We start from the raw sequence: 15,099 nt of genomic DNA, 5'->3' as shown, positions 1-15,099 counted from the left end.
CAATTGATGTTGTAAGGATGACTTCAACAGTTTTGTGTAGAATAGTAAAGATACGATTTGTGATTTAAGTTGGAATGTATTCTGTATTATTAGTGGTGATTTATTGAAATATAACTGATGCTATGATTGTGGGCCTAATTCAGGAAATTACAACAGTGAATAGTCCCACTGAAGACAGTGGGACTACTCGTGAGCAGATATTCAGGTCTGGCCCAATGTTTGGAGTATGCCTTTCTCATAGAACTGGAAGGGACCCTGAAAGGTCACTGAGTCCAGCCCCTGGCCTTCACTAGCAGTACCAAGTACTGATTTTGTCCCAGATCCCTGTTGAAGACAGGCACACATGAAATTTGTTTCTGTCATTATTAGCATTGACCTCAGAATTTTCAATGTGCTGTTTCTGAAGCAAGCGAACATTACTGAAATGAACTTCTCCTAATGTACGGAAGTTCTCCTAAAAGCCATTATTTTTAAAAATGGTTTCAATACTGCATTGCAGATGTAAGCTAGTTCTTTTGTGTAGTAGAGTGGTGTCTAATCCATGACCCTCACGGGCTCTCTTAAGGAAAATGTTTGTTGAGTCATACCATGCCACTGTCAAATGAAAGTGTATGAACAAAGTTGGTAACTACCACTATCTCAACTGCCTGTCATGGCCTGCAGCTTCAGAAGCAGCTCTGATGTGATCCTGGAGCAGTCTGAGTACCTGCTCTCCCCATGTGTTGCTTCTTATGGAAAGGAGAAGAGTAGATCTGGTTGTTCCATTGCCTGATTATCTGCCATTCTGTGGGAGCTCCCGGGAGAGCAGGATAGGAGCTCAACTGCCTTTGCTTGACCAGAGGGGAGTTTCTAGCAAAAGACAGCACTGATTTTGCCCCAACTCAAGTTAGAACATTTTGGGCATGGTTCTGACTTGCACCATCTAGCAACAGTTCCCCAGAGAGCTATACACCCACCGAGAATAACTAGAACACTCTGAGCCTGCAGAGCTCATGCATAGGAATTCCTGTGTCCCAGCTTGGAATACTTCCAGCAGGGGATTAGTAGATTCTTTTTTCATTCTTTTCTCCACTGGAGTGGCATAAAGTGAACAAAATAGGAGAGAGAATTTGTCCCTAAATATTGATTGTTGTCTCCTGACCTCCTTAAAATAATGTTTGGCCTTGGACTGAAAAGTTTGAATACCTACTGAACTATTATTGCTTTGAACTATTGTATTTTTTCCCTGATTTCCAGTTATTTGGAATAACATTTGAAGTATATATTCCAACCATTCAAATGTTGTAACTCGGGTAAATATTTAATCCCTCCCTAGCTTTACTTTATTTAACTCCTCTTAGATACTTAGCAGTCAGGGAAATTTTTCAAACCTGGCCTCTGAATTTGCATGGAAACATTTTCAGGTTTGGAGTTTTGAGTTTAGAAGCTTATTTTTATGACTATGAACAGTATTTATGCAAATCCAAGTCTGGAGGGCTCACAATATTTCTTGCTTCAAACTGCATGCCCAAAAAATTGACCATGCGTATTTAGCAGCTCAATTTTGGCCACTTTTAAAACATAGTACTTTCAATAAAATATATGTATTGGGTAGGTAATAATTTAAAATTTGATTTTATACATTATATTTTAAATTATAAAAATAAATCCTATTTGTGTCTTTCTTCAGATTTAATGTTAGAAATTGAAATGGTGATATCTCAACCATGTTTGTATAAAATAATCTTTTCTCTAAAATACCAGTGTGGACCCTCTGCCTAATACTTTAATTATTATCAAGCTGGTTAACCAGTTTTGGAGCTACATTGATACAGATTGCATTCAGGTAAACATTGTAAAGATGTTAGAGTCACAAGGAAGGATGTGTCTGGGTTAGTAAGCTCTTTAGGGTAAGCATCTTCTTATTCTCTGTCTTGTGAAACATCATGTACCTTTAAAGCATTATGTATCTGTTTCATAATACTAACTCATTTAGATTATAAATAGTATATGGCTATTGCCTTATTTAAAAAAATCAGCTTTGACTATTTTTTTGACCATTATTCACATGCACATTTTGAAAAATCTGCAGTTTTGCCCACAGGTCAATGGAGAGATCTGATGAAGGTTTCTGTGCTGCACTAACACATTACACTGTGTTAATTTTAGAGTCCTAGTCCATTGGAAAATAACTGATTACTTTATTTATTGTGTTGTTGTCCCTCCAAGGAGGCAAATGTCAGCACAAGTGGGATCTAAACACTTTAATAACACTCACAAATTTGTATATTCCACAATTTACTTTTTGTGTAGATTGCTGTTGACAATTTTAAATTTACCATTTTAATTTATTGTTCGAGTTGTTTTAATTCATTGTGGCTTGCAGCTGTGTGCAAATAAAGTTTATTGCTGCCTTTTGAGTTATCCTGATAGTACCAGAATGATTAATTTTCTGCAGTCACAATGGAAGAAAAATAGATTCTGATGCTGTTTTTGAGATTGATGCTGCTGAGGCCACTGTTCTGCAATGAGAAGCAATGTGTTGTTTTTTTTTAACAAGTTTTTAGATTTTTAAAAACATCAAAATCCAACTATGAGTTTAAGGCCTTAACTCTGGAGATGCTGAAAACCTACAATTTCCATTGAAGACAATGGAAATTAGGGGTGCTCAGCTCCGCAGGAGATTAGGCCATTAGTTGATTGAGAACCACAGACATCTGAAAAGCTAAGTATTGGGAAGGGAAATAAAAGGAGAGTTAGGAATGTTTTAGTCTAAAATAAAGCAGTTCATCATATGTTTGTATACTTCAGTACATGGACCACCAACCATACAGACTTGGAGGAAAATCCATACCAGAATATTAATTAGCCCATATTTAATAAAGGAACTGTGATTTATGGATTGGAAAAAATGGCTACAAAATATCCACTATTATAGTTGGCTTTGCTAATAAACACAGCAGTGCAGCTACTCTGAAAGTCTCCTTGTAAATTAATAGATTAAAATATATTTCATATGGTCAGTCACTGGTTAGACAAAGGAAATATTTGCACCTTTTGGCTTTATATACACACTTGACCTACAGCCTTTAGTAATAGAAGCTGAACAGACATCAGATGTTCAGATTGATCCTTCAGGTGCACCAAACCAGTATTTTTATTTTATTGACTGGGTGTTTTAAATACCTTTTCACAGGTATCTGATCAATTTCAAGATAAAAATAACAGTATAAAAGTGAACAAAGCTTTGTCAGTAATAGCTGGAGAGAGAAACTGTTTTGCACCTGACCTTGAAGTATTGAGAAGCACTTGAATGAATGTTAGTATTCTACCACCTTAAGCCAGATCAGACTTGAAGACAGCGCACAGCCTAAATGATGCAACCAGCCAACTATCTGACACAGATTATAGCCCATGCTGTGACACAGTTGTTACAGTGGCATATGAATCACTGCATCTCAAAACTACATGAACAGCTTGAAAAGGGAAAGGGGAATACCAAGACATCTGTATACAATAGTTCATCTCATCGTCTCTTTCTGTTGCAAATTTATTCTTCCTATCATCCTCATACACTTCTGTTTGTCATTTGTGCTGTCGTGTTTTATTTAGACCACATGCTACTTAGGCAAGGGCCTGTGCATGTACGTGGTGGTGTAGAAATCATAATAAAAGCTGAATTTGTCTTCATTTTAATGGTAATGAATATACTATAATTTCTACCAAAGTTGGAATTCTGACTCATGAAACCTGCTGCTTCCTGAGCCAGGACTGGTAGATTCTTTCTCCTTGTTTTGGAGCCACTTTTCTCATTATGTGTTACTCCAACATTGGAACACCAGTGCCTAGTGGCATATAAAAAGCACTGCAGCCATTCTTGCTATGCCAGGCTCTGCTCAGGACAGCCAGAGCTCCTCTACCTCTCTTCCCATCATACAGTGCCAGCCTTTGCACATCTGCAATCCTGACCTAACTGGTGCTGGCTGTATACTCCCAGTACTCTATTCTCCAATTTACAATTAAGCAAGTACAATAATTCTGATCCTAGCAATGATAATGTCTTATGGGAAGTGGAGGTGTTGGGAATATGTTGCCAGAGGAAGGAAGTCAATGCTAACAGCTGGTCTCAGCTGAGATTTAAAAAAAAAAAAAAAAAAAAAAAAGGCTGCCTCTCTGCTTCCAACCAGACTGCACATGCTCTACATCCCAGCCACACTCTCAGAAGCAATATGTTCGGCTTGCCTTCAGCTGCTTGGCGGAGAAAGACTGCTCCAGGACCCAGCTTTCTAGATTTCCTTACTTAGGGTCTTCAAACTGATTTTCTTTTTCTGGCTAAGACTTCCACGGGCACCTCAAGGTTCAGGTTAGTTAGTGGAGTAGAAATTGCCCTGCTGTAAAACTCCTCTCAAACTGCTTCAGTAGTCAGCTTATGTTGCCCTAAATCAGTGGTTCTCAGCTAGGGGTCTGGGCCCCCCTGGAGGGCCGTAAGCAGGTTTCAGGGAGTCCGCCAAGCAGCACCAGGGTTAGACTCGCTGGGGCCCAGGGCAGAAAGCCTAAGCCCTACCGTGCAGGGCTGAAGCCCGGGGCCCTGAGCCTGCCACCTGGGTCTGAAGTAGAAGCCTGAGCAACTTAGCTTCACGGAGCAGCCAGTGGCATGGGGCCCTGGCCAATTGCCCTACTTGCTACTCCTTAATGCTGGCCCTGGCTTTTATATGCAGAAAACCAGTTACTGTGGCACAGGTGGGCCATGGAGTTTTTATAGCATGTTGGGTTGGGGGGCTCAGAAAGAAAAAGGTTGAGAACCCCAGACCTAGATAACTAGTTTGTGTTCCCTATCCCATTCCCTGGAGATTTCTCCAATTTTACCCTCAATGTGTTAAATCCCCCCTTCAGTTCATCTCATCATAGAATCATAAGACTGGAAGGGACCTTGAGAGTTCTTCTAGACCAGTTCCCAGCATTCAAGGCAGGACTAAGTATTGTCTAGACTCAGTGATGAGCTCCCCAAATCCTAAGAACTGGTTCCCTACTGGGTCCTCAGCGGCACTTTGGCGGTGGCAACAGGGTCTTCACTTGCTCCGGGTTTTCGGGGGCATTTCAGTGGCAGGTCCTTCACCCGGAGCGAGTGAAGGACCCGCCGCTGAAGACCTGGTAGGGAACTGCGTGGTGAGTACAAGCCCCACGTGCCTGTCTTCCCCGGCCCCCATCCGAACCCAACCCACGTCCTTCCCCTGGCTGCCCCACCTAAGAACCCACAACCCACCAACCCCCCACTCTTTGTCCCCTGACCACCCCCTCCTGAGACCCACCCATCCTAACTGCCCCCCAGGATCCCACCCTTATCCAACTCACCCTGTTCCCTGTGCCCTGGCTGCCCCGACCCCATCCACCACCACCCTGACAGATCCCCAGAACTCCCATGCCTACCCACCCCCTCAATTCCCGGTCCCCTGACTGCCTCCCCTCTGCCCCATCCAACCCCCCCCCCCCGCTCCCTGTCCCCGGGACTCCCTGCCCCTTATCCAACACCCCCCCCCCCGAGCCTCAGCACGCTGTATCCAGGAGCAGCCCTGGACAGTGCTGGAGCGGCTTGGCTCCAGCGGAGCCTGAGGTCCTGCCAGTTGGCTTGGAGCTTACCAGTGGCTCTGAGCGGGAGGAGCTCAGGTCCCACTGGAGCCACATCACTTTAGCTCTGGCCAGGGCCGCTCCTGGATGCAGCACACTGAGGCTCCAGGACAGAAGGGAGGCTGGGGTAAGCAGCATGGTAAGGGACTGGATTGGCCCCCTTACCATACTGCTCAAAGCGGCAGAAGCTGCAGAGCTGCGCTGGCGCCAGCAGCTCAGCACACTGCAGCTCTGCGAGGGCGGGGAGAGGCTGGGGGAGCCTCCCCATCTGAGAGCTCAGGCAGGCCTGACAGGACGGTCCCGCGGGCCAGATGTGGCCTGCAGGCTGGAGTTTGTACACCTGCCCACCCCTTTAGCAACCAGTTCTACACCGATTTCTAAATTTAACCATCAGTTCTTATGAACCAGCATGAACCAGCTCCAGCTCACCACTGTCTAGACCAGTGGTCTCCAACCTTTTTATGCCCAAGATAACTTTTTGAATCTGAGGAGAACCCAGGATCTACCCTGCCCCTTACCCTCCCCCGATGCTCCACCTCTTCCCCACAACCCCCCTCCCCTCACTCCATCCTCACCTCTCTGTTTCTCACTCTCTTCCATCCTCACGTACTTTCACTGGGCAGGGGGTTGGGGTGCAGGATGGGGTATGGGGTGCTGGCTCTAGGAGGGGGCTCAGGGCTGGGGGTTGGGGTGCTGCCTCTTGCCGTGCAGCACTTACTTCTGGTGGCTTCTGGTTGGCAGTGGGCACAGCAAGGCTAATGCAGGCTCCCTGCCTACCCGGCCCCACACTTCTGCCAGAAGAGGCCAATGTGCCCCTTTGGCCCCCGGCCTGGGCACTGGTCCTGCAGCTCTCCCAGACAATAGGAGTTGCGGGGGCGGTGCTTTCAGCCAGAAGCAGCATGTGGCGGGACTCCCTTGCTCCCCTGGCCATGCGACTGTGCTAGCCACTATCAGGAGCGGCGTGGGGCCGGGATAGGCAGGGAGTCTGCCTTAGCAGCCCCACGCTACACTGCTGGAGATTGTGACCACTGATCTAGACCATCCCTGACAGATGTTTGTCTAACTTGCTCTTAAAAATCTCCAACAGAGATTCCAGAACCACCTTAGGTAAGTTTTTCCCAATGTCCAGCCTAAACCACCCATGGTGCAATTTGAGTCCATTCCTCCTTGTCCTATCCTTAGAGATTAAGGAGAACAATTTTTCTCCCTTCTCCTTGTAACAACCTTTTATGTGCTTAAAAACTGTAATCCTATACCCTCTGATGCTTTTCTTCTTCAGTAGGAGTGACAGTGTCATATATTGTGCCTTGTGTTTTTGCACATTGTCTCCTTCCTGAGCATTGCACCCCACCCTCACCACATGTAATCCACTATCATGCTGTCTGGAGTGGCTCATGACTGAATGTGCTAACCTAAAGGCAGACTGTAGGGCAGACCCCCAAAATTGGTGATATGTCCTATCAGTAAATTTCACCAACCCAATAACAAATGTGAACTCCTAGATCACTAAAACAGTCTTACGATGGCATCAGACAGTCCCCTTAGGCTCTCCAGTCTATCTTGCCACCCAGGGAAGCTGGATTTAATGATGAATAGTCACTTGCACCAAAAATCACACAATATTCAAGTTGCTCCCAGTCCCAAGAGGCCAGTCATTTACCCCAGATCAATTTGTACCTTAGATCTCACAATGCCTATAGCCAATCCTGTAATAAACCAACTAAAGTTTTATTAACTGGGAAAAATAAATGTTATTTACAGGTTGAAACAAGCAACATAAATGCACAAGTGAGTTCAGTCTCTGATTCTAAAAGGTGCCAGATGTAATCTGTCAGTATTGAATGTCCTTTCAGGGCTTAACCCAGGTCGACCCTGGGGATCTCTCAGGTCACATAGCTGGACTAATAAGTAGTAATAACAGCAAAATAATTCTGTGGGCTGCTGTATCATTTTTCTTTAGATCATCAAGCACCTCCTGTGAAAAGCTCATGCCAATGAGCTCTGGCAGTTACTCCAACCTAAGATGGCCAGCTGGATTATTGCTTTGCCAGACACAAAGCAATAACAATTTTTTGTGCGTGGTTTTTTTCCCCACAGTAGTATCTTGCTCCATCCAATCATTATTATTCATGTTTTAAAAACAAACTTTATTAGACTTCTCCAAGACTATAAGGTTGTTGGGCATCTTTTTTTTTTTAAACAGTTACCTTTCCATTATTTAAGAAAGGTTCCTTGTTTTACACTGACATCAGCAGACTGCAGGTTGCGTTTATGATATGAATCTGCAGTGGTAAGTGATTGCCTAAGGTAACTGCCAACCTTTTTGAGAGTGACCACTATACTGTGACAGTTCCAGGACCAACATAATTTAAACTGACTGCAGAATGTTGACTCTTACATTTCAAAATTAAATTCTGAGGTACAGAGATGAAAAAAGAACTGCACAATTTTTTTATTTTTATTTTTTTTAAGTCAGATGTGATTCAGAGATGCTTTTGTTCATTGATAGTAAAACAAAAAAACCCACATTTCCATGTCAATCAAAACATAAAAGAAAGGGTGTACATACAATAAAGAGAAAACCCTTTTAATTAGCGAGCAGGGAAGGGTTATCTTTTGTGCAGATTATTTTTGTTAGTTTTGTAGCAGAATTCTGCTTGAGACTTGTTAGTAGAGCAAGAAAATCATAACTGTTCTCAACCTTATTTTATTGTTGTTACAATAAAGGAATCATCCGCAACTATATTGCCTTTGGCTTTTTAGTATGTGTCTGTTGAATGAACATGATTTCCCCTTTAGTCTTTTGAATCAACATTAGATATCGTGGGTGCCCAGCTACAAAGTCCCAAGGAGTTTCTTTAGTTTTGCTTTTTTAGAGCTAGTGTTTTGTTACATATGAAATGTAAACTTAAAGGACTAATCGATAAACTTGCGAATTCATTTAGTGCCAAATTTTGCCAGTGGATGCTATTTTAACCCATAGAAACCAACCCCACTCCTCTAGTCCCCTACTCTCCTCTACACATATCCAATGGTGAAATTTTGCCTTAAGAGAATTAACTTCTGAAAAATATAAAGTAAACCAGATATGAGCCTTGTTCTACCATTATATTTCCAAGAGCCACCTTGTTTGTGTGTATTAAAGGCTATTTGAATGGTCCCTGAACAACGTCTAAGTATTAAATGGAAAATAAGCCATAGTGAAATGTTCAAACTCACAGCATAAGCTTTTACCAAATGTATGCATCTTCTTTAGATGTATGTAACAGTAAGAAATACACTAGTCAAATTCTGCTTTTTATACTTCAGTTGAAAACACCAGAATGCATCAAGAATTAGCCTTAATCCTTTCAGCATATTTTGATTAACTCAATAAAATATAAAAACTATATGGGTGCGTGTGTATGAAAGGAAATTGAGAGAGAAAAAATGATTGGAAGTCCTGTAGAGCTTGTTATTGTTCATTAGTTATATTTTGTAGCCACTGTTGCCAACTCTTATGATGTTTGATGCCTTTCTTAAACCCTCCAATTCTGGAATCTTGGCTTTCATTAAAAAAAAAAAGTGTTAAGCCATCCTGGTTGTGGAGAAAAGCTTGAAAATGAGAATTGTAAATGCTACAATTCCAAAAGGCAAATATAAAGAACCCCAAACCTATTATTTTTAAAGTCTCATTATTTTTAAGGTAATCTCATAATTTTGGAGTGGGGTGAGTCTGACTAATGAGTTTTGAATGTTTAGGGTTGACAATTCTGTATATCTTGACCACTCTCAAATTGTATTTAGTTGAAATGAAATGACCCTTACCATAATTATATCACCTCTGATAAATATTTAACTTAGCCTAATTTTAGCAAATGCTTATCCTTATTAGCAACATGTGGTCTCATTGAACATTGATTATTTAGTATATGGGAACATAAGAAAATGTACATGTCTAAAATATTTGTATGGATAATCATTTTTAAGACTTCAATTACATATTCTTTTTTATTCTGAATGCTTCTGAAAAGTTTATAAGAAAGGTAAGAAATGCCTTTTTTCATTTCATTTCAGAATGTATTAGTAGAAAACTTTGTTTTTTTACTTTACTCACTAAAGTGATAATTAGGTCACAATTGTCTGGTCAAACATTATTTTTTTACCATGAAAATAGTTATTGCTGTAACTACTTCATTAATGTGAATGTACAAACTTTTGTAGCATATCTGCACTTTTGTATATAATGCAATTTGAGTATCTATGTATAATAATTAAATTTTTGGTAACTTCAGATGAATAGAAAGAGTCAAAATTCCTGCATTGCTATTGAGTGTTAACACTTTGTCATTTCTATAGGCAGCTCAAGGAGGTGGTCACAGAACCCTGCTGTATGGCCATGCTATACTACTTCGGCATTCATTCAGTGGAATGGTAAGTGACTTATTAACTTCCATAACAGAGTGCACTTACAATTGGAAAATAACGTGTTCTCCATAAATGATAATAATAAACTCAAGTTATAATAAACACTTTAGATCAAGTAACAAACAAATATATGAAGCAACATAATCATTTAGTGTTCCCTCTTTGCGCAAGAACATTGAGGCTGATATCTTCAAAAGTGATCACAAATTTTGGGTGACTCAAAGTATCAATCACCCACACTGTGAAAATCAGGGCCCTTTAAGGTGTCCCTTTTAAGGCACCCAAAAATCACTAGTATATACTGAGTATGATATAACTAAAGAAAGGAGTGAAAAGAAATGGATTATTATTTATTCATTCCAGCATTATGGAAGTTCATATGGAAGGAGAAACTGTAAAATTAGTATAATCAATGTCTAGGAGCTACTAAAATGGCATGTTTTGCATATGTTTTAAAGTATTTTAGGAATGAAAGTGTTAACACTTAGAACAGAAAGTGAGGGACATATGTTCACCCTTTGTGGTAAAAATGTGTGGAAAGGATAAAGATCTGCCAAAAAACACAAAACACACCACACTATAGAAATGCACAGTGCAAGTTAATGTGCAGCATGCCATCCAGTCACAGCACAAAAATGGTTGTAGAAGTCAGCAAGTAGGTATGGGTAGGAACAACCATTAGAGAGGCAAAAGGGATGGGTACTTTATTAAAGTTGTGCAGTAGTGCACTACTACATTCATGATGACAGCATTGAGGGTATGGAGGTGGTCCTAGGTAATAATGCATTATTTGAAAATATTGCAGTGTGATATGTATTTGCAAGTCTCCATTTTCTGCCGATGGGTTCTCTATGCTTAGCAGTTAAATGAAATGTTGCATGCCAGTTGGTGCCAGTAGCAACTTGCTGCCACTAGGAATAGCAGTAAGTTTATGCCAGAGAGTTACATAGTTTATCTTGGGTATTTTATATAGTAGGTTCCCCCCTCCCCAACTTCCCACAGTGCACACCCACAAATATGCTTTGACAATATTTTGAGGCACTTTTTTATGGATTTTGTTGGATGTGTCATTTGTTAAGGCATCTTACCAACTAGGAAGCTTCAGCTTTTTTTTCCTCTCTGGATCACATTGTTTCACTGGAGAAGAAAGAATCTCACACAAGCATTTATCAGATAGTGGACAATAATGTGCAGAAGGAAGGAGAGATGTGTTTGAAGCATCTTCTCTTTCCCGCCCTGTGGTGGAATTCCCAACAATAGCTTTTGAGCTCTGTCTGTTCTGACCTCCCACTCTAAGGTCCAATTCATAGTCTGAGCATGTGCCAGGGCCTAAAGTGAGAAGACATTGTTGCTTTCGGGTCTGCTTGATATGTCTTCCTCAGGAGCAGTGCTGTCATGGGAAGCCTACTTGTCTCAAAATCCCTGTTCATGTGTGTACCTTTACACTTAGAAGGAGGAACATTATCTTATATGTGGCAGTTCCTGCAAGATGCTAATTTTGAACTCTCATTGAAGTCAATGAGATATTTAAATTCAGGTTAATGGTAAGTTTGAGCTTTTTGAATCGATGATCATCTTCGATTAGAGATGTATGCCTCAAATAATTCTGCTGATTTGGGAGTTTTTAATCATTTCAACATGTTTTGCAGTATTTGACATGTTTGTCAACATCAAGATCCCAGACAGATAAACTTGCATTTGATGTGGGGTTACGAGAAAATGCAGCAGGTATGCCAATATTCTGTGTTATTTTGTGAGAAAAAATTGCCAGTTGTACTAGTCTTAAGAATGCATTTAGGATAGTGATGGATATTATTAGCATTACAAACTTGCGAACCTGCCATTATTTATTCATTAAGAAATGAGACTGACTTATCTTAAGTTGGAAAACACTGGCAAATATGGACTAAGTGCAAATTTCTATATTATTTTATTAATAAAGTTTTATGAACTTATTTTCTAATTCTATTTTAGCATATTTAATATTCACTAAAACTTTTATTTTAGCATTAAATTATTAGTTCATCCTTCAGATAATACAATAATGTAACTGTAGTAAACAAAAACAGGCAAAGGTTGTAAAAATCTCATAATTAAAAAAAAAACTTGAAAAGTGAGGGGAAGGAGGGCGTAGAAAGTATCCACTTGCCATACAAGTCCATTAAAATACAACCAGGATAAAATAGGCAAGAGAAACAAATCTTAGATTTAAAAATAAAGATCAAAAGGTTTGGGACTTTGAGCATGGACATTAAAAGCAATAGACATACAAATAACCTATTTGTCTTCACATATTGTAACAGTAACTATCCTAACTAATCTCATCAAGACTTACATCATCTTCATTTAAATTATCTTCCTTTTTCTAAATTGTGTTAATTAGAAGATTTTTGGTATTGTATTTTTTTCTAGTTTCACCTTTACGATAATCAGCATGGAAACCTGTCAACCTAATTACTAATGTTGAGGGAGTAGTGCCAATGACAGTGATAGTTTAAATGTTTGTTTTGTTTTGTTTCTGGCCCCCACTTCTTTGAAGTCATTTCCCAGGACTCAAAGGCCAAAGAGAACTAAAATATGATATTGTCATTTTAAAAGAAGAAAAAACCAGGCCAACAGCTGCCAGCCATAAACCAAAGACCAGGCCCCCTGTCGCAGAGGGAGGGACCTACCTTTTGTCCCTTCACACTTGTGTCCCTCCCTTTGTTCTGAGACTGTCTTCATTTCTGTGTCAGTCCCTTCAAGTTCCCCCAAGCCATTGATGTGGATGGATGGCATTTTTTGATCTTTAAAATAATAATAAAAGTGAAGTTTGGGAGTAGTGATGGAGTGACACAGTCATGTATATACTACACCCCCATTTCACATGGAGTCTGATCTTTGACATTTCCTCCTGGGCTGGTTGTCATCATGACCTGTACTCTGAACCCTATGAAGTTTACAGTGTTTTTCCTTCACTCCTTTTTAGACTCCAGTAAGGAGTTAGTAGTTGGTTTCCATCTGTTACATAGTTACTATTATGGATGCGACTTTACAAGTTTGGCTGCCATTTGTTTGAGCATGCTGCTGTAAAGAATATGTGCATTTTTATCTCTTTGATAATACGGTCCTGTGAAAATCAATGCTGGTGTTTTTGTGGTCCCTTTCAAAGTTACTTTGAATAATATCCCATGTGCCCCCTGGGCTTTATAATGTATATTGCTTACTAACTGCAGGGTCAACTTTATTTTGGTGTTTGTCTTATTGTTAATGTACAAAAAAGGGTTTTTCACATGTCATATTAAAAAAAAAGTCTTTACAGGAGCTTTTATGTGTTAAGTATTTTGATAACATCTTCATGCTTTTGCACCAAATCTGCATTTCATGAGTAAATATGCCTTTTTTCTATTGAACTGGACTGTGGAATCATCTCAGCAGAAAAGAGGGCTTTTTACTTTGCATGTACTAAGTCTCAAACCACTGCCAGGGGCGGCTCCAGGAACCAGCACGCAAAGCGTGTGCCTAGGGCTGCAAACCACGGGGGGCGATCTGCCGGTCGCCGTGAGGGCGGCAGGCAGGTTGCCTTCGGCAACATAGACTCATAGACTCATAGGTCAGAAGGGACCAATATGATCATCTAGTCTGACCTCCTGCACAAGGCAGGCCACAGAACCCTACCCATCCACTTTTATAACAACCCCTAACCCAGGACTGAGTTATTGAAATCCTCAAAATTGGTTTGAAGACCTCAAGCTGCAGAGAATCCACCAGCAAGCGACCCATGCCCCACGCTGCAGGGGAAGGCGAAAAACCTCCAGGGCCCCTGCCAATCCGCCCTGGAGGAAAATTCCTTCCCGACCCCAAATATGGCGATCAGCTAAACCCTGAGCATGTGGGCAAGACTCACCAGCCAGCACCCAAGAAGGAATTCTCTGCAGTAACTCAGTTCCCATCCCATCCAACATCTCCCCGCAGACCATTGAGCAGACTTATCTGGTGATAATCCAAGATCAATTGCCCAAATTAAACTATCCTATCATAACATCCCCTCCATATACTTATCAAGCTTAGTCTTAAAGCCAGAAAAGTCTTTTGCCCCCACTACTTCCCTCGGAAGGCTGTTCCAGAACTTCACTCCCCTAATGGTTAGAAACCTTTGTCTAATTTCAAGTCTAAACTTCCTTATATCCAGTTTGTACCCATTCGTCCTCGTGCCTACATTAGTACTAAACTTAAATAATTCCTCTCCCTCCCTAACGTTAACCCCCCTGATATATTTATATAGAGCAAGCATATCCCCCCGCAGCCTTCTTTTGGCCAGGCTAAACAAGCCAAGCTCTTTGAGTCTCCTTTCATAAGGCAGGTTTTCCATTCCTCGGATCATCCTAGTAGCCCGTCTCTGGACCTGTTCCAGTTTGAATTCATCCTTCTTGAACATGGGACGCCAGAACTGCACACAATATTCCAGATGGGGTCTCACCAGCGCCTTATATAACGGTACTAACACCTCCTTATCCTTGCTGGAAATACCTCGCCTGATGCATCCTAAAATCGCATTTGCTTTTTTAACAGCCGTATCGCATTGGCGGCTCATAGTCATCCTGCTATCAACCAATACCCCAAGGTCCTTTTCCTCCTCTGTCGCTTCCAACTGATGCGTCCCCAATGTATATCTAAAATTCTTATTATTAATCCCTAAGTGCATGACCTTGCACTTTTCACTATTGTTTTTCATCCTATTACTATTACTCCAGTTTACAAGGTGGTCCAGATCTTCCTGAATAGTATCCCTGTCCTTCTCCGTGTTAGCAATACCCCCCAGCTTTGTGTCATCCGCAAACTTTATTAGCACATTCCCGCTCTTTGTGCCAAGGTCAGTAATAAAAAGGTTAAATAAGATCGGTCCCAAAACCGATCCTTGAGGGACTCCACTAGTGACCTCCTTCCAGCCTGACAGTTCACCCTTCAATACGACCCGCTGGAGTCTCCCCTTTAACCAGTTCCTTATCCACCTTACAACTTTCATATTCATCCCCATCTTTTCCAATTTAACTAACAGTTCCCCATGTGGAACCGTGTCAAATGCCTTACTGAAATCAAGGTAAATTA

At 41.1% G+C, this 15,099-nt stretch overlaps 1 protein-coding gene across 15 annotated transcripts in view; it reads left to right on the top strand.

The window, feature by feature from the left end:
- Positions 1 to 15,099, top strand: part of RYR3 (ryanodine receptor 3) — a 630,986-nt gene that overhangs the window by 130,175 nt on the left and 485,712 nt on the right. For all 15 annotated transcript variants that reach the window (XM_050954773.1, XM_050954774.1, XM_050954771.1 and 12 more), the window contains 2 exons: positions 9,943 to 10,017; positions 11,661 to 11,739. In XM_050954773.1, coding sequence (XP_050810730.1) covers positions 9,943 to 10,017; positions 11,661 to 11,739 — 154 coding nt within the window. The remainder of the gene's footprint in view (positions 1 to 9,942; positions 10,018 to 11,660; positions 11,740 to 15,099) is intronic.

Source organism: Gopherus flavomarginatus, chromosome 5, assembly GCF_025201925.1.
Source record: "Gopherus flavomarginatus isolate rGopFla2 chromosome 5, rGopFla2.mat.asm, whole genome shotgun sequence".
In the NCBI taxonomy this organism is placed as follows: Eukaryota; Metazoa; Chordata; order Testudines; family Testudinidae; genus Gopherus; species Gopherus flavomarginatus.
The sequence above is the reverse complement of the archived record's forward strand: the minus strand, read 5'-3'. Positions and strand labels throughout refer to the sequence as shown.